Source organism: Cydia pomonella, chromosome 26, assembly GCF_033807575.1.
Source record: "Cydia pomonella isolate Wapato2018A chromosome 26, ilCydPomo1, whole genome shotgun sequence".
Lineage (NCBI taxonomy): Eukaryota > Metazoa > Arthropoda > Insecta > Lepidoptera > Tortricidae > Cydia > Cydia pomonella.
Genome location: NC_084728.1, coordinates 3186864 through 3214529, shown reverse-complemented (window position 1 = coordinate 3214529; position 27666 = coordinate 3186864). Strand labels below are relative to the sequence as shown.

The 27666-nt window shown below is 39.8% G+C and overlaps 1 protein-coding gene across 1 annotated transcript in view; it reads right to left on the bottom strand.

The window, feature by feature from the left end:
• LOC133531852 (uncharacterized) overlaps window positions 1-27666 on the bottom strand; it is a 148093-nt gene that overhangs the window by 88517 nt on the left and 31910 nt on the right. The window contains exons 2-5 of the mRNA XM_061870247.1: window positions 21269-21378; window positions 7987-8075; window positions 1352-1501; window positions 543-708 (exon numbers count right to left, since the gene is read on the bottom strand). Coding sequence (XP_061726231.1) covers window positions 543-708; window positions 1352-1501; window positions 7987-8068 — 398 coding nt within the window. The 5' untranslated portion in view covers window positions 8069-8075; window positions 21269-21378. The remainder of the gene's footprint in view (window positions 1-542; window positions 709-1351; window positions 1502-7986; window positions 8076-21268; window positions 21379-27666) is intronic.

Sequence of the window (27666 nt, the reverse complement as noted above, 5' to 3'; positions counted from 1 at the left end):
CAGGTTATTAATACTATATTAGCAGTATGACAGCGATAGATATTCCATCGTTATTATCCAAACTTAAGGTCGTAGCTATTTTAAATAAATTACAACCATTTTAAATTGGAACAGAGTTTCATTTCTTTTGTTTCTTTCGATTATAAAACGCCAATAAGGCCAATCCGTCGTCAGACGGATGGAGATGGAACTTAGGAGATAAAATGAGGGTGGTATCACCTCTCATTCCTCTGCTGCTGCTTGCTCCTGCCGCCGATAACGCAGATAAAGCTGAGTAAGGATCTCCAAGCGGCCCGCCGAACCCTAGACCAGAGGCTTGTATTCTAGCCAGATAGTCTTTGGCTGCCATGAACCACCATGGATCCTGAAATAATGGTGGTAGTAACCTCTCATTCCTCTGCTGCAGCTTGCCCTTCCCAGGCTTGGCCGATAGACAGCGCTAAGTAAGGATCTCCGAGCGGCCCGCCGAACCCCAGACCAGAGGCTTGTGTTCGAGCCAGATAGTAGGAGCACCATGGAACCTGAAATACTGGCGATAATACCTCTCATTTCTCTGTTGCGGCTTGCCCTTCCCAGGTTTGGCCGATAACGCAGAGAGCGCCGAGTAAGGATCACCAAGCGGCCCGCCGAACCCCAGACCAGAGGCTTGTATTCGAGCCAGATAGTCTTGGGCCGCTAGGTGAGACGCCATGGACCACCATGCTGCACCTGAAAATTGAAAAGATTATTTTTATTTATAATTTCCGTAAAAAGTAAGTTCTTTATTTGCATTAAATGTGGTTAACAAAAGGTATTAAGTATGATAATTACAAATATCACACATTTAGCCATAAACAAAACGTCATCACTCTCCGAGCACCTTATGAAATTCCCTCACCCCGTGGCAGCAGTTTGCATCTCAGTTCGACTGTCAATGTGATGACGGAGCATTTTCTAATACTCACTGACGCCAGGATGCAAGGACGCCTGGCTATGGCCGCCGAGCGAGCTCTGCGGCGTGGGGTAGCGCCCGCCGAAGCTGAACAGCGCTGTTTCTTCTGACAAATAGTTCTACGCTCTGATTAGAAAGAGAGGGATATATCTTCTAATACTCACTGGCGGCAGGACGGCTTTGCCGCCGAAGGAGTTCTGCGGCGTGGGGTAGCACCCGCCGAAGCCGAACAGGACTTGGTTTAATTATGCTTAGTAGATGATCTAATACTTACTAGGCGCAGGATGAAAGGACGCCTGGCCATGACCACCGAGCGAGCTCTGCGGCGTGGGGTATCGCCTGCCGAACAGGGCTGTCTCTTCAGACAGACCGGTTTACGGTCCTGACTAGAGAGAAAAGGATATATCTTCTATTACTCACTGGCTGCAGGATGGAAGGACGCCTGGCTGTGACCGCCGAGCGAGCTCTGAGGTGTGGGGTAGCGCCCGCCGAAGCCGAACAGCGCAGCCTGCGCCTGAGCCTGGGCCTGGGCCTGCGCCGCGCCGCCCGCGCCGTCGCGGCCCCAGTATGCTGGAATGGAAACAGATACAAGATTAACACAAATATAGCAGTTGAAAGCTTTGCTCTCTATTCACGCCATACTTATCCTTGTAAGTCCTATTTTTATTTGAACCTTATTGCATAGTAAATTAGGATGAATTTCATTTTTTAGAGGAAGCAATTGAACGAAAGAAACACTGCTTTATTTGGTTTATGAATGGTTCTGATTAGATTGTTACGGAGTGTACGTTGTACATATTAAGAGGTTAAGAGCATGATCCTGTACCTACGGCGTTAACCAGAGAATGAAGCCTAGGAACCAATTGCACTAAAATATACCCAATAATTGTACAGTCAGTGCCGACACTTAAGTAGGTTAGGTACCCACTCTGGCATATTAGATTTTATTGATTTTATTTATTGGTTGGACGACCGGTCTGGCCTAGTGGGTAGTGACCCTGCCTATGAAGCTGATGGTCCCGGGTTCAAATCCTGGTAAGGGCATTTATTCGTGTGATGAGCATGGATATTGATTCCTGAGTCATGTGTGTTTTCTATGTATTTAAGTATTTATAAATATTTATATATTATATATATCGTTGTCTAAGTAGCCTCAACACAAGCCTTATTGAGCTTACTGTGGGACTTAGTCAACTTGTGTAATAATGTCCTCTTGTGTAACATAAAATTACAAAATATAATTACTAATATGGATAATCAATGTAATATGTTATTTAATTTATGTAAAACGAAAGTGAACCGACGCAACACAATTATAAACCAAGAAATCTGATAACTAGAGCTTGATGTAATATTAGATACTTTATATAAAGAATTACTCGTTAAGTATTAATAGTTATTTACATACCTACTAACCGCACTCTCACAAACAAAACACTTTATAAAGGTACATTACGTGGCTTTTGGCAAATGATTCAGGCAAACAAATCTAGTGACTTGATGATTTGACAATTTGAAATTAGTGTTGGTTTAAGACTCGAATCCTTTAAATCTTCTGCTTTGAAACTCGACTCAGTTTTTCAGACTCATATATTAAGTCTAAACTCGAGTTCTTTTCAACTTGTTAGAGACTCGAGTCTGTTGTAGGGACTTGAGTCCTCTTCAGAGAGCTCTCAATTTTTTGTCTGCAAAATTTCGAAATACTTTGTCTTTAAGCAATATTCGTGGATTAGGCACACAAATTGTACAATAACGCACTATTTCTTTGCTTTTATTTAGGTTAAACCTATGAAATTGTTGACGGAGTCTTTATTCGGAGACTCGAGTCCTTTTGAGTTCTCTTAAAAAAGACTCAATTGACTCGCCTCGGGACTTAAAAGACTCATTTAGAATCATTTTCATTTATATATTGTGCATTACAGGTAATGAATACAGATGTTATAAACTATTTTTTTCTCTGAACAAAAATTTGTTTGTTTGTTATTTTTCTCGGAAGTTTTTTAAGCGCCGAGTTTCGTAAAAACGAGTAGAGTTTTTAAAATCAGACTCAAAAGACTCAAGTTCCTACCGTTTCTATTGAATGATGATTTAAACCCTATACACACCAGATACGTATCGTAAAATTGTTCCACATTGCCCACCATGCCAAACATTAACCTCATGACTTGCAAATCAGTGATTCTAAATCAAATAGTTGTCTAATTCTAATTCCCAATAATGGGAGAAAGCTTACTGCAATGAATGACTTGGTAATATTGAAGAAGTTTTAATCGAATCAAGGATCATTTGCATCAGCTGTGAAAATATGAAAGCTTATAATATTTTTATGAGACTTTACAGCACTTCTACAATCAACCAACGCTTATTTGCTGAATGGAAACTTTGATGCGATGTGACTGACGCGTTTTAATTTATTTTGTGTTAAGGGGCCCACTGATTACCAGTTCACCGGACGATATCGGCCTGTCAGTTATTCGCGATTGTCAGCTTTTGCGAATAAGAATAACTGGCAGGCCGATATCGTCCGGCGAAGGATCCTTGCATTTCTTTTGTTTCCTATTTATTTCAATATCAGCTACAATTTTTTTATTGTTTGGTGCGTTTTAGAAGTGTAAGGTCAATATGGAAGGACACCGCACGTTGACACAAACGATCAAACCCTGAAATAGCCCGCAACAATATTAAAGTGACGATTCGGTCATCGCATCTATTTCTGTATGAACACTCCTGTTACTCACATCATTCTCATATAAGTCATCCAGGCGGCCTAAATGTAGCTTTATTTTTTATTTTTATTATAGGACATGGTTACACAAATTGACTAAGTCCCACAGTAAGCTCAATAAGGCTTGTGTTGAGGGTACTTAGACAACGATATATATAATTTATAAATACTTAAATACATAGAAAACACCCATGACTCAGGAACAAAATAATATCCATGCTCATCCACACGAATAAATGCCCTTACCAGGATTTGAACCCGGGACCATCGGCATCATAGGCAGGGTCACTACCCACTAGGCCAGACCGGTCGTCAAAGTTATTTTTGTACTTTATTATTGAAATAATGTAAGATTCCCAAAGACCATTTCAATTTCAGAAATTAAATACTGTTGCTATACGTAAAGTAATCAAAATAGGTACTAGGGTTAACGTGAAGTGCAAAATATTTTATGTATGGATGGTGGTGGTCGAAGTGCTCAAAAATATCTAAAAAAGCACTCTAACGCCTTGACAATAAAGGCGTTTTCAGATATTTGTGAGCACCTTGGCCTCTCCGATATATCTGATAGCGACTGTACAGTCACGGACTGTAATTGTTGACTGGGTTTACATGACATTGGAGATTGCATACAGTTCTTATTCATAAACGTCTACTAGAGTTAACAAGCCGTTATCGTTTGTCCCTTTCCGACGGATTGGTATGATGGAAGGGACAAACGATTATTAGCGGCTTGTTAACTTTAGTAGACGTTTATGAATAAGTGGGTTAAATTAGCTTGAACCCTAAACGGCTCAACAATTAAAGTCCGTAACTGCACCGACAGTAAATTGCGTAATGTAAGCGATGCTTCAGCTATTATAAGTGTCGACGAGCAATGTTTACAAATAAACGCTCGATCTACAAACCCGTTTTAAACTGGGTCGGTCATCAATAAGTTGTTATTGTGATTTTCATCTGATTATCGCACAAGCCACCTTTTTAGGCCGCACGCGATGCGCGGCGCGGCGAGCGGGGCGACGGGCGACGCGGCAAGCGTCCGTCGCTGTCGGCCAAAACAGATTCATTCAAGTCTATACTTTTTGATCGTGCCGCTCGGAACCGGGCGGCGCGTGCGTCCAGTCCGCGGCCTTATGAATCTTATGATATAAGAGGCAAATTATAGTTGTGCCGTTCTCGAGAAAGCCGTCGCCCAAGGATACCCGCAACACCTCAATTACTAAACTGAGCACCTAAGGCAATCGAGGTTATTTGGTACAATTCGAGGAGTTATTTGGAGCTTGTCTCGTTTCACTGCTGGGCAAGGGCCTCCACTCCACCCAACTTGTCCTTAGATCTCCTTGAAGAAGGAGTCAAGTTCATCTCACCATCGCCGCCGGTGTCTGCCAGATCCCCGATTTGAATTTTCCGGCTCCAGGTGCTGCACTCCGTAGGTATTGATTCCGTTCCAAAACTCATTCGGCATTAGGCAGACGTGACCAGCCCAGTCCCATTTTATGGCTCCTCTACACGATGGGCCATCAAGATGGCCAAATTGGCCCACTAAGATGGGCCGGCGTATAGAGGGTACTGGTGTTGGATTGGATGGCTGACGGCGAGATGGCCACGGTGTCAGTTTTTCGTCCGCACATTAAAGGTATAGTGGGCTAGCGACGGTGCATACGCATCTACACGTGGCCCATTCCACAGTGCGTGCTCTCAACCATTGCATGGCCATCTCGCTGGTCCAGCGCTTGGCCATCAGCTTGGCCGCCAGTATAATATACACAATATTATCTTTTATTTCCAACTTCACTAGTAAATACGCACTTGAATTATTTATATACACAAACTATATAGGATAACTATTCCAAGATTAACCAAGAATTAAGAGAAACGCGAAACGATTGCAACATTGATAACTTATCACCTAATAACTAAATGTACCAAACAATTTATTGAAAAAAAATCGACCATACACGTACTACACAAGAGTGATAACAACCGCATTTGCAAGTTGGTTTCTTGCCATCACAAAGCAACCTTACACAACGGCTTATTCACACCAAAAGCAACCTTGCACGGACTTCATAAGAGTGATAACAACCGCATTTGTAAGTTGGTTTCTTGTCATCGAGGCCAGTGACCTGTACTCCACGGCGCTGTTACAACAGCTGATGGAGCGGAAACGAGTTGAACGCCCATAAAAACCAGTATAGCCTTATAAATTAGGATGAATTTCATTTGCATGAGAATAAATATAGCTTCATAGGGCAGGGTCACTGTCACTACCCATTAGGCCAAAAATTGAATGAAAATGCATGAAACAAAAGAAAAATTCTATTATAAATGTCATGCCGAGTCTCGGGCGTCTCGGCACCGCTCCGATCCAGAAGCACGAGACGAGACGAGGAAGAGCGAGACCAGAAGGGAGCATTATGTACACATTGATTCTCGTCCTGCCTCAGGGTGTCACGACGAGTGTGTACGAATACCATGCACATTTAACTTGGTTCGACTCTACTGTACCTGATCTCGGGGTCACAATAACACTGGGCGACTGAACGTTCGACTCTGTAATCTACGTTATACACAACGAGGTATTTGTCGCAAAATTGAAAGAGCGTAACAACCGCGTCTGTAGTATTGCATGACGTCATTCTGTTTACGAGAGCTATCTAACAACCAAATGACGTAAGAGACGCGTTATTGCAAACAAATTACGTCATTTCGTAGACGGTTAGGTAGGTTAGGTTCGTTTCTCTATTCATTCTATTGTTATCTCTGTAGTAACAGACACAAGGTCGATTTTGTAACGGTTCCAAGTTTGAGATATCTTGTGAACAACGGAAGCGCGTTTTAGAAGATTCGAATATATGTACTCGTTTTACATAATCTCCGTCAGGATTAATAAATTTTGAATTGTCTGAGGTCGATTATTTTTTAAGAGGGCGCGTAAAGCCAGACAATTAGAAAGAAACAAAAAAAATGGCGCGCCGCGCGAAACCTTAGACGGAAAAATTTACGATCGCGCGGGTTTTAACATTTTACCTCAATAACTCTATTCTCCTATTTTTATGTCACTAATATTTTTGGAGATTTCGCAACTTTTTTTATACACTACGTCGGTGGCAAACAAGCATACAGCCCGCCTGATGGTAAGCACTATCCGTAGCCTATGTACGCCTCCAACTCCACAGGAGTTACATGCGTTGCCGACCCTAACACTCCGCACCCTCGTTGAGCTCTGGCACCAGCAGGAACACAACACTATGAGTAGGGTCTAGTGTTATTTGGCTGCGGTTTTCTGTAAGGTGGAGGTACTTCCCCAGTTGGGCTCTGCTCTAGATCTGGAATGTCATCCGCTGTGCTGTGTTCTACCTCACAAAGCGAGATGACATTCAAGATGCCCATAGCTCTCTTTTGGATGTAGTTTAAGGACATACCCGGGTCCACTTACCGATGAACTTATATTACCGTATGGCTAACTACTCAAAAAGAACCCTGTATATCAGTACGAGCGAGATGACAGCAATCGAGTTTACGCAATCACTAACGTAAACGTCAAGTGTCAACTCGTGGTATGGCTACTAGACTTCAGACATCAAGCAAGTCACTAGTCGCGTCTGTCGTAACACGTGCTAGACGTGCTTGCTCTTCGATAAAACTGATGAAAGATAACATCGTGAGGAAACCATACAATAAAATAAGTGTTAAAATTGAATACTTAATTTATAAGCATCTTTAACGTAATTATTTTGTAAGTGTTGTCTTATTGTTTTTATTAAATATTTAGAAATTTTATTTTTAGATTTTTTTTTTATTAACACAAAAACATATACATACATTCTCAAAATAATGCCAGCGATATATCATATCTTGTATAAATAATCTACTTGTTGTTTTGTTGTTAACGTAGGGAAGAGCGGTGCCTCCCAACACAGGCAATTCTTTGCTTACCGAGCGGCTCCATCCCCGAAATCATGGCCATGTGCATTTTAAGGAAGTAAAGAATTTTGCATTTGTTTTTGTATACAACTGCAAAGAAATTCTAGTAATTCTTGGGTCCCAACTCCTCTAGCGTAGCATTGGATGAATATTGGTGATAGTGGTAGTGACATGGCTTTTTAAACTTCGCCTTTAAGGTACAAGTTGGAACCCAGCGACGTGTCCCGATTGCAGACGACGTCATGTCTGTGTTAATTGCGCATGACTACTGCTCTGCTGCATGGCGACGCGTAGTTGACTTCGAATGGTATTACATAGAAACACATAGAAACCTGCAGTCGCGACACGTCGCCGGGTTCCAACCTGTACGTTTAGCGTACAGGTCAATAATGATGATGATTACCTCCGAAGAGCCCCGCGGCGTCGAGCAGCCCGTCGGGCGGCGGCTTGCCGGCGTCGCTGCCTTCCCCATTCTCCTTCTCCATACCGCGTCTGAAAACGAACAAGAGCATGGTAAGACACGGTCACTGAATGCGTAAGGTAAAATAGAAGTATAATATAGAATATCAATATAGTCAACGATTTGAAAATCTTGCTGGGTTTCGTATTCCTGGAGGAGATGCGTAGTAAAATAGGCACTATAGCTTTATTTATTTTTATGTATACTACGTTTATTGTTCCTTTTTCAATTCTACATTGAATAGCAATAAAACAAAAATCTCTTAAAAGCACTGTCTTCTTCTCGGCCGATCCAGCCCACAGGGTCGCTGAGATAGATATGTTTTTTTTTTGCATTAACATCAATGCTTTCTTAGCGTGAACTTTCTCGAATGTGACCTACGTATGTTTTTTAGTAACTGTGTGACAAATCTCAATATAACACGTCAACAATTCAACAACCGAGTATAAACCCTGGTGACATGTACATTTGTCTTGTTAATCAATAATTACGTTGAAAGCGGGTCAAGTCCACCGATCATTACTACCAGCAATATTTAACTGACTTTTATACACCGTATGTGTTTGTGATAAGGGTTACGAAAGGTTAGTTAATTATGTAGATATTACCAACATCTACATATTGAACATCGTTCGACCTTATGTCTTTGTGATAAGGTTCATGTAAAGTCAGTTAACAGTGCAAATGACATAAAAACTCTGGGATCATCCATAAATTACGTCACACGCATTTTATGATTATTTACCTTTCCCCCCCCCCCTGTAACACCTGGTCACATTTGGCAACCCCCTCCCCCTGGTGTGGGCCACACAAACACGCCACACCGTGTGGCGTTACATAAGTATAATATGTCAATTTTTTATCGATATCAGCACTTCCAACAATATATTGTGTTTATTGTATCTTTACCTGTCCCTTATGTGTACAATAAAGTGACACAACCGATTAGGAAAATAAAACACGAATAGAAAAGATTTATTGTAAACGATATTGACAACGAATCCAAAAAATCAACACAAATTTCGGCTACAGATGAAATTACTGTGACGGCACAAAGTTTGTGACTCCCCCTCCTCCTTGTCACAACATTCCCCTAAACGAGTGACGTAATTAATGGATGGCCACTCTTATCTGACCATCGATATATCTTATGTCTTGGTTGGGTTAACCTTTATTGGGTTATGATAAATCAGTTTACTGTGAAGACATCAAACTAGCAACATAACTGATTATTTATGGACTTTATGCCTTTCAAATAAGGTTCATGATTGACCAATTAACTGTCATGAATGTCATGATAATACCACAATACATAGCAATTTTATAACGCTGCCGAGGCCGATATCATTTACTCATAAATGAAGGCAAGTTCATGTTAGGGCCTCCGCTAGTTGGCGCGGGTGCACGGAGCGGACGAGCGGATTAACGAAAAATAGTATGAGCAACGCTACTGAAGCGGACGCGTGCGGCGGATTTCACCTACAAATAGCACCCAAGTGCGTGCGCACGCGGCGGGCGTCCGCGTCAGCTACCGTAGGCCCTTAGGTTTATAGTGGGTATAGGTAAATGATATAATAGTATAGTCAGTAGTACAAGTGGGTAAGTGGGTCAGATGTAAAAATTATATGCACACGCTAATTGATATCGAACGATATGGCAGTCGGCCCCCGACTGTTTGTCTCTGAATAAAAAAGTACGGGGATACGGATGCTTGACATACGTGATTTTTTTTCGTTTTCTACTATTTCACGTTTAGTTTATCTTTTAATTAGTTTGTAAGCTAGTATAAAATAAGTTGGTTTTAAACTGACTAGGAATCATCATCCATATCATCATCACCGAATGTGACAGTACGTGTTAAGTAGATACGAAAAAGTGTAACAGGGGGGGTCCAAAAGTCAAAATATTGTGCGATGTAATAAATGGATGACCCCGTATCCGATAGCAAAAAAAAATGGTGTAAAATGAGTGACAAAGATATTTCGGAGACGCTACCTTATAGCCGCGAGAGAGCAACGCCCGTAAGCCGTAACATGTGGTTAGTCAATAATAATACATCAGAGAGAGATTAATTTGTGTGTAGATAAAATAATGTATGTAACTGTTCATAATTAGGCATTAAAATACTCGTTTCATCCTTTTATGAAACTCGCTTCGTTCGTTTAATAAACCCACACTCGTATTTTAATTCCTTTCATTATGTAGCAGTCACATAAACACGCTATAATTCGCAGTAATAGCTTATCGTTAAAATATTCAACATTGACAGGCGGGAAGGCACCCTCCACCCTGAGGGGTGTAGCTAAGTTACGTAATATACATTAGTACCGTAAATGTCTAAACAAAGACTTTTGTACTAAATGTTAATGTAGGCAAAAGAGCAATAAGTATTTAAAATTGTAGTGATCATTGGTACTATTTGGGACATATATACACATGTATGGTGCCCACTTCAACATGAACAGGGCCGCGTTTTATGACAAATAAAATAAGACTGTATAAGAAATTATTGATGAATTTGTTGTATCTTATAGCATGTTATTAAAACAGTAGGTAATTAAGAGAATACGTGTGATGTAATTAATGGATGACCCCCGGATGGCTGGAGTGGCCGGGTGGCCTAGTGGTCAGGTTAGCCGCGTAGTAAGAAGACTATTTCTATTTAAGTTTATAATTTATATATAGTTAGTAGTGTAAATACCTTAAAACACAAATCAAAGTATTAATTGAAAATAATTTGTTTTGTTTCCTAGTTAGGATCGTCTTAATATCTACTTAATACAACATTACGACTTTATATCAGATTATTTTTTATACAAATAGTTTTTTCTGCCCTCCGTCGAGCAGAAAAATAGTATGCGCATCACGGGAGGAAACGTAGGACATTCCATCCCGCGTGTTAGCCACCCTCGCCTTCGGCTCGTGTAACAATTTTACACGCGGCACGCAATTTCCTACTTTTCCTCCCTTGAGACACAAATAACTATACCAGCTCGTTATCTACGGGATTGGATTAGAAAAACGAATCTACACAGGGCACAATATCATGAGTCATGCATGACACGAAAACCTAATTCCTCAAAAAATATTGCAAGGTTACTAGATCATGCAATAAGTACCCACCACCCCTATACCACCCAAGCTGCGCCCCTAAACAGCTGACTTGGGAGTTAAAGAGTACCTAGGTCAGGTATGTGACGTCACGGAAAACAATTGAGACAGCGAATAGAACTTTTTTTACCACGTTGATGACAAACATACATACAAATTAACCTGTGGAATGAACTGTCGCCTGCGGTATTTCCGGACCAATGCGACCTTCAAGAAAAGAGCGTACTCCCATCTTAAAGGCCGGCAATGCACTTATACCCCTCTGGTGTTACTGGTGTCTATGGGCGACAGTATTGCTTACCATCAAGTCTGCTCGTTTGCCGCCTACATCATAAACAATATACAATGCGACAACAAGTACCTATATGCCCGATACGGTCGCCATAGCATATGAAACCTGCTTTCAGGGAATTACAATAGAAATAAAAAAAAGTTTGGCACAAGCTTTTGTCGCTGACTGTACTTTTCTTTCCACAGGCAACTAATACTCATCGAGACAATTATAAAAACTCCAAACACAATTAGGTTGCGTTATTTCACACAGTTCCTATGGCCACGTCTGGTCTCCGTTATCAGATCAGCTCGATTGTACTCGTACCATAATATTGCATCGTCACCCGACTTGCATATGTATGCAAATTTTCAGCTCGATTGGAAGTCGGGCAGTGGATCAAATTTAACTTGCAAGATTTGACCCGTAAGTAAAAGCTTTTAATTAAATATAAGTGGATTCACACCGATTTGCCTGTTGCTAAATTTGGTGATTAATCCTACGCGGTCTTAAAAATAAGTATGTTGTTTGACCCCCCGCTACTGGATGGTACCACAAGACACCCCACACGGCCCCCTAAACAGCTGACTGGGGGAGTAGGGGGTACGCATGTGGAAGTAGCCTAGGTCAGGTTTGTGACGTCAAGGAATTTAGCGACTTACAACAATAATTAGTTTAAAAAAATGATAAAACTGGCGAGGTATCAATAGAACTCTAATTCGACCGGTTTGCTAATTATGCGATAATGGCACTCAATTCTGCCGAATTGTCTCCAGCATGTCCTTGTTTGACATCCCGGCGCTGATGCCATAAGAAACCCCCATACACCGCTCGCGACCCCCCTAAACAGCTAACTGGGTGTAGGGGGTTCGCATGTGTGTGTGGGTAACTTGGTAGCCTTGGCCTAGGTCAGGTTCGTGACATCAAGTAAATTAATCAATGAACGACTTGGTTTCCAAATTAAATTTCGGTTTTTATGAACAATATTTTTTTTCACGAACTTTTATTACCGACTGTATTTTTTCCGAGGCAGTAATTTCTCCAAATCCGTGCTCAGAGTACAAATATACTAGTGAATTTGAACCCAGGGCCTTCAGCACGCAGGCAGGGTCACTTTACCAACTACAGAGACCGTTAAAATGACAATAGAGTTCAGTTTCTATAATGGCCACCTTGTTTGTTAGGCGACTGTGGGTAGTACGGGTACATTAAGCAGTACCCAACCATCGTCCATGCTATGTGAAATTTAACTGACAATGTTAAATAAAACCTTATTAGAAAGACACAAAGGCGACCAATGGTCAAACAATTACACCCGATTAGCCAGAAACATAATATAAACCAGTGGTCATTATATCGTCGCCCACGTTGCTTTTCTCTTCCAACTATATTTGGTTCGCTATGACATGAGACATGACTTGAGGTCAACACTCTAGGGGGGCTAACCAAGATGTCAGTCGCTGATAGAAAACGCTAATCGAAACTTAATGTATGGAAATAGTCCTGGTTCTTTTAGGGTTCCGTAGCCAAATGGCAAAAAACGGAACCCTTATGGATTCGTCATGTCTGTCTGTCTATCTGTCCGTCCGTATATCACAGCCACTTTTTTCCGAAACTATAAGAACTGTTTAAACTTGGTAAGTAGATATTCTGTGAACCGCATTAAGATTTTCACACAAAAATAGAAAAAAACAATAAATTTTGGGGGCTCCCCATACTTAGAACTAAAACTCATTTTTTTTTTCATCAAACCCATACATGTGGGGTATCTATGGATAGGTCTTCAAAAATGATTTCTATGCGAACCAAGCGGAATTCCATTGCAGAACTGAGATATTGGTATTTTAGTCTAAATGTGGTCACCCTTATTACCTAGGCAATAGAGTCCAAGTAAGTAAATGAATTGCTGCAGGGCAGATGTTCACGCACCGCCTGGCGAGCAATTGATACCTCACTTGACGTAATAACCAGACTTTGAAATTTTGCCCGCTCTTTATATTAGGAATTTTCCATTCTTATTTATTTATTTATCTTATTATTTATTTGTTAGCTTGTTATGTCCCACTGCTGGGCAAAGGCCTCCCTCTCTTTCTTCCACGCGTCTCGATCTATGGCAATATTAGGCCACTCTTTCTGAAAGACGTCAAGATCGTGCCGCCACCTCGTTTGACGTCGCACTATGTTTGGTGTCCAATCGGTAGTGTGCTTGGCCCATAAGTCGTTTTGCATACGGCATATATGTCCGGCCGGCCCAGTCCCATTTAAGCTTAGCGGCTGTCAAGGCCTACTACACAAGGTATACTTAATAAATAAAAATACACTTTCAAAGTGTCTGGGTTAGCGTTGTTCACAACTATTCCAAATTTCACATCAATAGCTCAAGTAGTTCTCGAGATATTTGGTAATGTGACAGACCGACGGACGGACAGAGACGCCCAATAAGGGTTCCTTTTGTACTTTTTGGTACGGAACCCTAAAAATCCCTACGATATTTCAAAAACTCTGCTGGCTGAACTGCACCTCAAAATCGTGATCGTACATAAATGGAATTCCTAACTAAAACCAATGTAGCTATTAAAAAGAGTCATATCCTGTACCTATCAAAACCACAATTAACTTAGCTCTCATAACTCTTAACACAATGACGTAAGGTTTATCGACGGTCAGTGTTGTTAGCACAAGCGCGTGGCCAAATAGCGGAAGGTCAAAGACCCGGCATTGTCTTGACTTTTACCCGATCGTCGAGTTTACTCATTCCTCGTTAACAATTCGATGCGATAAAAATAGATCTAATGAAGTATATCGGTACAAGAATTGAGAATGCACGCACACGACATGTCAGTCAATTCAGTAATGTACAGTTAGCAATATTATTCGCCTAGCACCTTTGTATACAAACTTCTATGCCGGTTCACTTTTCTCTGCAGCTGACTGAGATTTTGAAATTCCTTTCGTTCGTGTAGCAAATTCTATAGCCAACTACGGATACTCTAAGAGCTGTGTTTGTGGTGTAAATCAGTACCGCAAGTACAATGGTTGAGTTTTTGAACGTTTGAGTCGTTTGACTACAGGTAGATATTTATATCGCACGAGATTTATAATTATAACTCTAACGCAGCGGCGTACGTGAGCGATGACTCGCGAATGCGACGCGGCGCGGCAAGGCGCGGCGGCCCAACAGCATTCGGAGATCGCCCACGTAGGACACTTCCATAGGTACCAAAGGATTGAATCCACCCGCGCCGCGCCGCTTCGCGTTCGCGAGTTATTCGCTTACGTAAGACACTGCCTTAGATGTCAATATGATATACTAACTCATTCTCAACAGGTGTCCGCACATACATACGCTTGAGGCATACGTGGAAAAGCAAAAATAAGTCTAACTTGAATTCCGATGTTCAAAGTCATCCTGTACATAATTTTATACTCCGTCGGTGGCAAACAAGCATACGGCCCTACGACAAAGCAGTCTGCGTAGCCTATCGACGCCTGCAACTCCAGAGGAGTTACATCCGCGTTGCCAACCCTAATACTCCGCGCCCTCGTTGTGCTCTGGCAACCTTACTCAACGGCAGGAACACAACATTATGAGTAGGGTCTAGTGTTATTTGGCTGCGGTTTTCTGTAAGGTGGAGGCGCTTGCCCAGTTGGACTCTGCTCTAGATCTGGCATGCCATCCGCTCGGCCGTAGACAAAGCGAGACACATAATTATACAGTAGAAACTAAACAACTAGAGTAGTCTTATTTGTGACTGTAAATATATAATTATTTTATATAATATAGGTATTCTATATCTTTGTTATACTATTACTTCTATTTTATTTATTTATTTTCGCCCTCTTTTATAATTTTATTGACTTTCCTCTAGTCTATTGTACTCAGTGCTATATTTGTCTACCATTCTTTATCAACTCTCATCTACTCAAAGGTTAACTGGAAGAAATCCCTTAAAGGGATAAGTTTGCCTTTGTACTGCTTATCCTGTGCCATATTTATATTTTTTATTTTATACAATAAAGAGTTTATACATACATACATACATACAACTAGTCGTGTGAAGCGCTTGTCCAAATACGTGTACATCCGCGGGGTCACTGACCCGCATTGTCTCAACTTTTACCCGATCGTGAGTTTACTCCTCCACACTTAACCATCGTTAACAGTTAACTGACTTTTAGATATTATTGCAAACACATAAGATTCGCCAATGGTCAATTAAGGCTGCGTTTCCACCAGAGATGTGTCACAGGAGGATGCATATGTATTGGCACATTGGCAGGTGGCAACTAGAGCTACGCTGAGCGATGATAGGTAAATTATGTGATTCTATTGGTTCTTAATGGCTCCTCTACACGATGGACCATCATACTGGCCCACTAAGATGGGCCAGCGTGTAGAGAGGGTAGTGTTGTCGGAACGCTTATGGCGCGGCGGGATGGCGATGGTTTGGCCACGGTGTCGGTTTTTCATCCGCACATCAAAGGTAGTGGGCAAGCGATGCCGATGGCGCGTACGCATCTACACTTGGCCTATTCCATAGTGCGTGCTCTCAACCATCGCATGGTCATCTCACTGATTCAGCGCTGGGCCATCGTGTAGAGGGGCCACAACCATCGCATGGCCATCTCGCTGGTCCAGCGCTGAGCCATCGTGTAAAGGAGCCATAACAAGCACGTCGCTCGCTACACATCCTGGGACATCTCTTGTGGAAACGCAGCCTAAGTGTTTCTGTTAGTACCAATAGTAAAACACACCGAATTGATCATTCATATATCTACCTAATTTCAACGTAACGTCTGGTTTGGCCATGCCATAAGTGATTCAGTCAACTAGAAGCCAAACATTGTGCATTAGTATGACTAATCAGCCAGATAATCAATGACTCAGTGTTAATAAAAAAGATTTTTGGACGTCAGTACCTACATAATGGCAAGAACTGCATTTATGTATATTTAAGTGCCTTTTAGCAAAAGATCTCTTACTATACTATATTCACTACATTTACCAGTTGCTTTCCGGTGAAGGAAAACATCGTGAGGAAACCGGACTAATCCCAATAAGGCCTACTTTAGCAGTACTCACATCTGATCCGCGACTACGCCACACAGAGCGACGGAGATCAGTTGTGATCCGGATATAACTAGTAACGGTTGTCTGCAATAATGTCTCTTTCGAAACAAAACCTAACCGTGATTTGTGGCGGTTTTATATGTCTCGAAGAAAGGAAGCTGAGAAGAGTTTTGGTCAAACAATGGCTAGCAAAACGACCACGATATAGCCATATGATCCTATACTTAAAGATATGCCGAATTGCCGATTCATAAATTTCTTCTCATAGAGCTTCCATAAACACGGTAAAGACCGATAAAGCTCCATACGAGTAAAACTTTGTCCTTGATGAAGCGGAAGGGCTGATGATGAACAGAATGGAACTCTTCAACGCCGCATAGTTCACGTTTGGCAATTTGTTCTCTTCGCATGTTTGTGAAGCAGGTAGGTTTTAAAGCCACATTTTTGTCAAGCTTGAGTTCTGATGATGGATTCCATGAGGAATTAGGGTAGTTCTTAATTCTTTTAAGCAAAATTATAGCCATTTTAATTATTATTTCATGCATGGTGTGAAAGCTCCAGCGCGCCCGGCCCGACTGCCAAGCCAGCCGTTCGGTGGGAATCGTAAATTAGAGCGCTACTGAGGTACGATTAGACGGACATATCCGTTACTACGCACACACGCGCAGTTAGCCGCTCAGATCTGTCTGCCCCGTGTCCGATCTAGGATCCACAAGGCCCGGACCTAGGGGCCCTAGGTCTCTAAATCCGGGCCTGGTCCTATCCGTTCGTTTTGAGCACGGACAGTAGGCACTGGGCAGACATCCGGCAGGCAAATCTGTGTCTATTTCTCATTGAAAGATTTGTCCGCCAGACACGACTTCTGGACATATCTGACTGACAAATCTGATGTGTGTGTGTATGGTTGTTGTTAAAGTTGGCTAGCTTTAGGGTCAGTAACGCGCATGTAACTCTGGAGTTGTGGGCGTACATAGGCTACGCGCGTGCTTACCATCAGGCGGGCCATATGCTTGTTTGCCACCGACTATTTGGGAGGGGAAAATACTTGACTGTACTGACATACTGCCATATGTTTAGAAGTCTAAACTAGTTTAAAGTGACTTGGACCATGTGTTCTGTCTAACCTTATTAGTAATATAGTTATTAATGTTTAAACATGACATAGCGCACATATGTTACATAAACACACATGTCTGGCAAATAGCATTGATAAAGTACGGCCGATATGCACGATGAATTTCGTACATTGAGCAGTCTGTTCCTGTCTTTGTCGCACGCGCATAATTATATTCCTGTCCCACTCATACAGTGGCATTGACCACCGGCATCAGCAGCGGGACAGCAATATAATTGTGCGCATGCGATAACTCACATAATACTTATAATGTACACGGCACACAAATTGCACAGTAGTTTTCAGTTATTTCTAGTAGGTACCGAAATTATCTGTGTTTAGCGTCCTTACTTTATCAGTAATACAGTGGCGGTTTACACATTTATATACAAGGGGTTGCCTATTTCTGCAGCTAACTGTACTTTTTGACACACTACAGCATGCAACTTTGTTTCAAAATGATAGGGTTCAATTTTGCGTAATTGCTGCACCTTTATGTAGACTAACCACCTAGACATCAAAACCTACCCAAACAAATGACACTTGATCTGTCAAAATAAAATTTCAAAATGGAATGGAATGGGAGACCTTTTTAAAGGCCTCTGGGCTGCTAGATGTTGAAGTGACCGGGAACGAATGTGCCATGTTCAGCATGTTCTTTACTTACCTTTTTAGTAACTAATATAGTTATCTTTAAACATGTCATAGCACATACATAAACATACGTCTGATAAGTAGCTATGATATCAGTAATACTGTGGCTGTACTAAATATTTTTCTCAGTCAAAAGTGGGTCAACGCTGTTTGTAATACGTTTGTCACAGTTTTTTCTATGTTCTGTGTTCTATCATAAATATCATAATGAAGCCCTTGAGGCATTGTACCAAGGATGCTTGCGGCATTTCCTCGTTGTATCGCAATACTGATACGTCATGCGAGGAAGCCGCCTGCTCTTCGGTCGCCAGTTACTTCAACCAGACGCTTAGTCCATTGAATAAAAAGTTCTAGAGTGCGTGAGTTAGTAACGTAAGATGTTTCTTCGGAAACATGTCAAGAGTCCCTAGGTAATAAACATACTAAAACCCCGTGACACTAGGAGGAGCCCCGGAGTGGGGGGAGGGGGGGAAAGGGTCCATTTTTTCATTTTTCGCTTAAATCTCAAAAACGGTACATGTTAGAGAAAAACTTTCAAGGAAAAGTTGAAAGGCCATAAAATTATCTACAAGTTGTACCTAAATCATTTTTTTCTATTCCCAGCCGTTTCTGAGTTACACGCAGTAAAAAATGATTTTGGCTCAAACAATTTCCCCATACTACATACCCATGTTTATCACATCAATTCGATCAAAAAATATTTCTTTCTTCCAAAAAACTCAAATGTGCAACTTGTGACCGGTACTGATAGATTGCTCTTAATTAGGTCTATAATTGGTAAAATAAACACATTCCTCCATGGAAGCCTTTAGGAGGAATCGATTGTCAAAATATTATATTAGGGTAGTTTGAGTTACTGAACTTGATCTTTTTATTTTTTTCTTCCAAAAAACTCAAAAGTGCAACTTGTGACCGGTACAGATAGATTGCTCATAATTAGATCTATCATTGATAAAAATACCAGATTCCACCACGGAGGCGTTTACGGGGAATTGAATTTTATTAGGGTAGTTATGATACTTGAACTTTTTATTTTTTTTCTTCCAAAAAGCTCAAAAGTGCAACTTGTGACCGGTACTGATAGATTGCTCTTAATTAGGTCTATCATTGGTAAAAAAAACACATTCCTCCATGGAAGCCTTTAGGAGGAATCGATTGTCAAAATATTATATTAGGATAGTTACGCAACTTGACATTTTTATTTTTTTTCTTCCAAAAAGCTCAAAAGTGCAACTTGTGACCGGTACCGATAGATTGCTCATAATTAGGTCTATCATTGATAAAAAAACCAGATTCCACCATGGAGGCGTTTAGGAGGAATTGAATTTTATTAGGGTAGTTACGATACTTGAACTTTTTTTTTTCCTCTAGTGCCTCTCATATGACGTAAGATGATGATGATGGTGATGGTGATGACGAAGAGCTTCACCACGAATCACCTACATCTGAGGATGAACAAATAATAGAAGAAGAACTCTTAACAGGACCGTCCCAACCCAAAAGGATGAAAAAGTAGTCATCATCATCATCATCATCATCATCATCATCATCATCATCATCATTATCATCGTCATTTCTTACAATCCACAACAAAAACGGAGAAAAAAACGGTCGTCTGCGGGCACCCTAAGTTGGTAAAATAAAAAGTTTTCGAATTTTTCACCTTTCATGGGATGTAGCTCGAAAACGGCTGGGAATAGAAAAAAATGATTTAGGTATAACTTGTAGATAATTTTATGGCCTTTCAACTTTTTCTTGAAAGTTTTTCTCTAACATGTACCGTTTTTGAGATTTAAGCGAAAAATGAAAAAATGGACCCTTTCCCCCCCTCCCCCCACTCCGGGGCTCCTCCTAGTGTCCCGGGGTTTTAGTATGTTTATTACCTAGGGACTCTTGACATGTTTCCGAAGAAACATCTTACGTTACTAACTCACGCACTCTAGACCCCCCTTGGAGGGACTCATTCAATGGACTACTTCGCGATTTCTGCAATAAACTTGTGCGCGCTGGGCTGGGACCTCATGGACCTAGAGTTTCAACGCCAAATGGTACAAAATGGTACTCTCTACCGAGGCTCTTATATGTATATAAACCACTAAATACTTGCAACATTAGTCAATGTAACAAAAAATGTTAATTTGTTCTGGTAAACTTCGGTAAAAAAATACTATATATACCGTTATCTGGTATAGTATTTTTTAGTATTTTCTTTTATAAAGAAATATATTTTTCACTGGATATACAATTTAAGCTCTTTTAAATGATATCCCACTTGACCTAGTAACTATAGATAGAAGATACAATACTCTTTATTGGCACACCTCAGTAAAAATATACAAGAAAAATAAACAATTGATTAAATTTAGAGGCAGACAACAGGCGCTAAAAAGCGATCTCTTCCAGATAACCTTTGGGTAGCGGTTGGGTTTGAGTATAGTTCGTTTTTTTAGCATTAGAATAAAGATAAATTATTTTGACATGTCTTTTTAATGATAAACGATTTTGAAAAATCAGGTACGACATTACTTATGAAAGCAAGAATGTAAATGATCGTATATGTATTATTTTTCAAAAGTATTTTTCAATAAAATGACGTCAAAATCGCTTACCTTCTTTCTATTGCTAAAAAAACGGACAATAGACTTTTGAATAATAAAAGTTTAAGTAAGAAGAAGCAATTTTACAAGATTTTATTTAACTTGCAATGTACTCAAGATGTATGTAACTATGTAAGTTTGTACAGGTCAAATCATGCAAGTTAAATTTGACCCACTTCCCGACTTCCGAGTCGGATTACAATGCTATATTATGGTATGGCGAACTGATCTGATGATAGAGTCAGGAGGTGGCCATAGGAACTCCGTGATAAAACAACTTAACCTAATTATGTTCAAGGTTTTTAGAATCGTATCGATGAGTATTAGTTGCCTGTGGGAAGAAAATTAGTCAGCGATAAAAGCTTGTACAAAAATGTTATTTTTTTGTAAAAACTTATTTTTCTCACCTTCTATGGAAGTGATCATTCAGCTCTGCGCCGGCTCCTCACACACACACAACACATTTTCACGCACACACACCACTACACTTATCACTGACACATCCCGCATCCGGTATCTGTAACAAAAGATAATACGTTAGTTAGAAATAAAAATACATAAGTAACGATAATTGGCAAAGGTATGAAGGCTCCTCTACACGATAGGCCATCATACTGGCCCACTAAGATGGGTCAGCGTGGAGAGATGGTAGTTATTGCGCGGCGGGATAACCACGGTATCGGTTTTTTCGTCAGCACATTAAAGGCAGTGGGCCAGCGATGGTACGTACGCATCTACACGTGGCCCATTCCGTAGTGCGTGGCCATCTCGCTGGTACAGCGCTGGGCCATCGAATAGAGGACCCATGAGAAACCATCCCATCATCATCCATCTCATCATCATCGTGAGGAAACCGGAAATGCAATTATGATTTGTCAATATATTGATTTTTTGTCTACTACGTCGGTGCCAAACAAGCATACGGCCCGCCTGATAGTAAGTAGTCACCGTAGCCTATGGACGCCTGCAACTAAAGAGGTGTTACACTGCACGTTGCGTTGTTAGAAATTAATGTAATGGGAGACCTTTTAGGCCAAGGGGTAATATATGAATAATAGTAAAACCAAAGATATATATATAACTCCGTATAAGATAAAGTCTAAGAAAAAAAGTGCCACGAAAAATCAAGAAAAAATTTATGATCGAATAAATGGCTATATGGCCTAACCTTTGGCCTATACTCGAGTAGATGGCGACACCGTCTGATATTAAATACATATCAGTGAAAGAACATGTGTCAAATATAACCATATGTCATTCTAAGAGTTTTAGTTGTGTGTCAAAAGATGGCAGTAAATTTAGTTGACTACAAAATTTATTTGGGCAATACGCCTCTGTACTCACTTATCTTTCGTGAAACAGTAGTTTTTAACTACAGCCGTTATTATTACGTCGTTTTTGGATACAATATATAACTTTTACTCACTTCCCTAAACGACCATTGAAATTAAATTAAGCTCGTACAGTTGACCACAAAAATGAAGCAAACCTATAACATATGAATTAAAAAAACATTAGGTACGAGTACTACGATGAACTGCCATCGCTTTTCTTTTCCATTTTTGTGATCGTACCGGTCACGTCTGAAAATATCGATACGTAAAAAGTGCCAAAAATATGTATACACGACTTTATGGCCCATATATGAAGGTAGTGTACATACATATTTTTGGCACATTTTTCGTACCGATATTTTCAGACGTGACTGTACAGCAGAGGGTTAAAATATCAATGCGACGAAAAAAGTACCCGAAAAAACCGCGCGTGTTTTGTGCACAAGCCCATATTTTGATCGCATACAACTCAATGAATTTGTAAGAAATAAAAACACTCTCTACCCACACACTTTTTATCAGCTACATTCTGGACATAAAAATAAAGAATATCAAATTATCAAATACCGGTAAGTGTCCGTCATGTCCAGGAAATGTTATTTTACTCTATCAAATTACACCCGACTGTACCAAGGGTGAGGGGAACCGACTTAGAACAAAAACGGCGTATCAACCATTACGAAGATACACACGTGTAACGTACACCGTTTAAATATCAACTTTATGTTCTAAGAGATAAGATTGAAATTTGAATTATATTTTTGCAAGTTTTGTTAGTCTAGGATATTTTTACAACTTTTCGACCATTTTGCGATTAGGGATCTAATATAGGGGTAGTTACGAGGGTGGCAAATGTTAGTGATTTTATTTGTTGTTTTATGTTGGTGTGATTTTGGACTTGGTGTTTTGTTACAAGTTTTGATTTAGTAGTCACGTCTGAAAATATCGATACGGACAAAGTATCAAAAATATGTATACACCACCTTAGTATGTAGGCAATAAGGTCGTGTATACATATTTTTGGCACTTTGTCCGTATCGATATTTTCAGACGTGACTGTACTTGTGTATTTTTAGTTGAAAGGCATGAAAAAGTTGAACTATAAGATGTTGTTTTTTAATGTAGTTAGAAGAGTAGATAGAATTCTCTACATTGTACACTTTAGCAAATAAAATAATTTAGTTTTCCATGCTTATATTAACGTTACTCGCTTTCAGCTCGTTTCATAAACCCCCACTCGTATTTTAATGCCTTTCATTGTGTAGCAGTCACATAAATTACTTTTATAAGCATCGTACCGACGACGTATTTTAAGTATTTATTATATTGATTTTATTTTAAATGTGTTAAGTTTAAAAATATATATCTGTAAGGTAGTATTATACTTTAAGGTAATTTAATAGCTAACTTAATTACCCGTTTTATATTCTTTATAACAAAAATGTAAAGGCACAGTCCCTTGATCAATTATGCCTTTAATAAGGGTTCTGTCTTTACATTGTATCCACGGAGCCCTAAAATTAATCTGGCCTCTATTATTCGAACATGTTATATAAATTCATTAAGCTTCTTAAAATTTATCAATTAAAAATGAACCCAAACCGCTGCACAATAGGGTATGTTACAATACAACGTTTTTAAAAGAAAAAACAATTCGCAAGAAAATTGCGTTACTTAGGACGTTTTTCAAAATGGCGGAACCTCGCGTACTTAATGATATAATGATTTTATCGCCAAATAATATCGTAAGGGGAGCACCCTCTGTAGAAATGTTTCGTTTAGAGTTTGACCCTTATTTATATAGAAATAAGATTGATTTTTGGTAAATGATGGAAAGAGCTATATTGTGAGATGGTAGTGGCAAATTATGCCAAATGCTATGGTTTTTATTATGATTTAACGTTTTCGGAAGATGTTTTTTAACGCTGAATAAAATAAATATAAATCATCTGATTAGCAAATTATTTATATAATTATCAGAAACAGAAGTAGATTTATAACTCCATCAAATATATGTTCATAAATGTCTAAACACGCCTCTTCTAGGATTTTGAAGGAATATGCGCTAAAAGCCTAAGCATTATTAGTTTCTCTTTATCTGTCATTTTTACTTTTAGCTATTTGTAAAAAAAAGAGGCTAAAAAAATATTAAAAATAACTAATTGAGGCTCATAAAGTTTGAACAAGGGGGTTATAGTGTCCATATATAATTGTTCAGATATATTTGAGCAATTTAGTTGCTCTTCAATATTTGACAGCGACTACGTTTACGTTATGAGGAAGAAATGATAATATTGAAGTTTACAGACGGCTTGAAACTTAACTCTAATTGGTTGACCGCTTACATCACCCATCTCCGTCTAACCCATTACGGGTGAGCAAGACGGACGCACAAACAGATCGATCACGGATTCCTAATAACGACTATTGGATCTTGTCTCTACAATCCATCAAATTAGGGAAGGAGTCATTTTGAAAACGGCGTATCATCCACACATTTCGAGTCAAGATACGACCTTTAGACTTTTTAGAGCAGGAGAGCTGAAGAGCTTAGTTTAAAAACGACGTAAGCGCCTGATTCTTACAGCTTTCATACGACCTTTAGTTTTAAAGGCTAGAATTATCAGTGGCTGTTAACTACATGATGTATAATTATGAAGACCGTAATACGCGGGTATATGAGTCATTATTGCTTGTACCGAAATGCTTCATTATGTTCGATTAGAGTTGTTACTACTATTAGTTTGGTACTATTGGGCATGTAAATTTAAGGCCGATCGGAAGTTTATATCTGGGGGCACGGTAGTGCCCCCGTTAAGAGGCTGTCAACACCCAATGTCCTTGAAATTGATGTTACTTAAACAGTTTTTTAAGAAAGACTTATTTGTTTTAGTCAAGTAAGAAAAATATATATTCATATTAATTATATTTCAAAGACCGTGGTTGTACTCGATACATGAATGAACGAAATCGGCTCGATAGAAAATAATTGCAAAGATTGGTCTTAAAATCACAATTAAACGGTTTTATGTCTTTATTGTTTTGACTTCTGGGTCTGCAATTAAAATTATAATTTCAAAACATTTATATCTAAACCGTGGTTGAGTAAAATATTACACTAATAATCCACTTTTTTTTATTTAAATATTTTTCTTATTATTCCCTTGCCCAAGCCCAGTAACATGCGACAGTGCTATCTCATTTACTCCGATACAAATAGACAGTGTGCGCGCTTTAGGTATTGCCAGCCTCTTAAGACGAGCGAGGCGAAGCGCAAGGGATCTACCTACCTTTTCTAGGTGCGGTTCGTCGTGTTTAGGGTTCCGTAACTCAAAAAGAATGAAACGGAACTCTTATACGATCACGATGTTCGTCCGTCTGTCTGTCTATCTGTCAAGGCCTTTTATCTCGGGAACGCGTAGAGGTATCGAGTTGAAATTAACCCCTTACTGCATGTAATGATGTTTATTTGCTGAAATTTGAACTTTAATAGCTGCCCGAGTTGATTATATCGCCATATATGGCTTCGTATGCGGTAAAGGGTTAAAAGGTCTACAATTCCTTGAAGCTGTGAAAAAATTAAACTTTTAAGTTAACGTAAAATAAAATAGGTACGGTCGGTTATGACGGAAAAAACGTATATTTCTACACTCTCAAGGGAATAAGGGAGACTAAGGTGTAGAAATTGTGCGAGTCGCCTAGACTTTTTGAGATTTTTTGATTATTAAGTATAATAATTATAAGCGAAAAACAAATTCCATACAACATTTTTAATGCTCTAACTCAATTAATATTTAAAAACTCTAAACAATAAAACGAAAGGGGCATGGACATAGCTGTGGTTGAGGTACAGCAAATTGTATCAAAATATTATTTTTTTATACTACGTCGGTGGCAAACAAGCATACGGCCCGCTTGATGGTAAGCAGTCTCCGTAGCCTATGTACGCCTGCAACTCCAGAGGAGTTGCATGCGCGTTGTCGACCCTAAACCTGGCCCCCCTCGTTGAGCTCTGGCAACCTTAGTTACCGGCACAACATTATGAGTAGGGTCTAGTGTTATTTGGCTGCGGTTTTCTGCAAGGTGGAGGTACTTCCCCAGTTGGGATCTGCTCTAGATCTGGAATGACATCCACTGGCTGTGCCCTACCACACAAAGCGAGATGAAATTCACAATGCCCATACCTCTCTTTTGGACGTAGTCATAAATGTCAATATCCAGAGTGGAAAATGAACACTAAGTTTGAATGGAAAGGCGACTTCGCGCGGTCGTCCACATCATTCCCGACGCACACCGTTTCAAACCAGATCCCACACACACATGCACAACTGTCCCCATCAAAATAAAACACTGTCATATATCGATTGTGCCCTTCGGCTATCTCTGTCCCGCGCCGGCCACGGCCCGAGGTGCGAGGGAGACAGGTGCAGATTAATAATGGGTGACGCCCATTTGGATTGTTTTATGGAAGATTGCGACTTGCTTCGTCATTCCTAAAGCTTGGCAAGTACTTAGCCAGCTCTCGGAAACCGTTTTATTTTTCAAACCGTTTTCGTTCCACACACGAACGAAAAAAAATTCGTTTCCGTTTGAGGTTACCGGTTACTGGACTGTTCCGTTGAGATATCATTTTATGCCATATACATACGTGTTTCTTTCGTTTTTGTAGAACGAAATAAACCGGTTATATTGAAAATATCGAAGCAAGATAGAACGAGTAAGTATTTATATATTTTAAACTTCTATTTTTAATCGGTAATCGTTCCCGTGAACCATAAAATCCCCTCTTCTTACCGGTGAGAAGAGAGAACGAAATTGTTTAGTTCGCATCAATTAACCGCTGTGATTAACCGTTTTCGAATCAACGACATAAAATAACGGTTTTGGAACGATATTAACCGGTATTTCAATACCAGTTTCCAGTCCTGCTAAAATCAACTAACTGATCCTCGGTGGATCTTATGCCGTTGTGATAAGGTTTAAGATTGTCAGTTAACGGTGTGGACGATGTTATGCAATAAGAATGATTGGGGCTAAATCCACTGAATTAATTGAGTAATTATAATTAAAAAATAAATCCATCGAGTTATGGCCAGTAAAGGGTTTCATATCCACATAATATTTTCATGACTAGCCTATAGATCATTTCTTACGAGAGTATTTGAGTTATACTTGTTCCTACCTAGGCAAGCCCAATGCAGATTGGAACCTTCACAAAAACCTTTTGTTTTTATTTCGCAGATAAATATAGGTTGGATACGTTTGAGCGGTAAATTTTAGAGATTATTCTGCTGCCATAAGATTAACAATTTAAAAAAAAATGACAATGGTCACTTAGATACTGGTGCTTTATTGCCTACCCACTTCCTGGTTACCAATAGACAAAATTAGAAGCCACATCCTGTCTCCATAATATTGCCATTAGACTGCGGTAATTTCGTTAGAACTGTCCAAAAACTCACTTATTACAT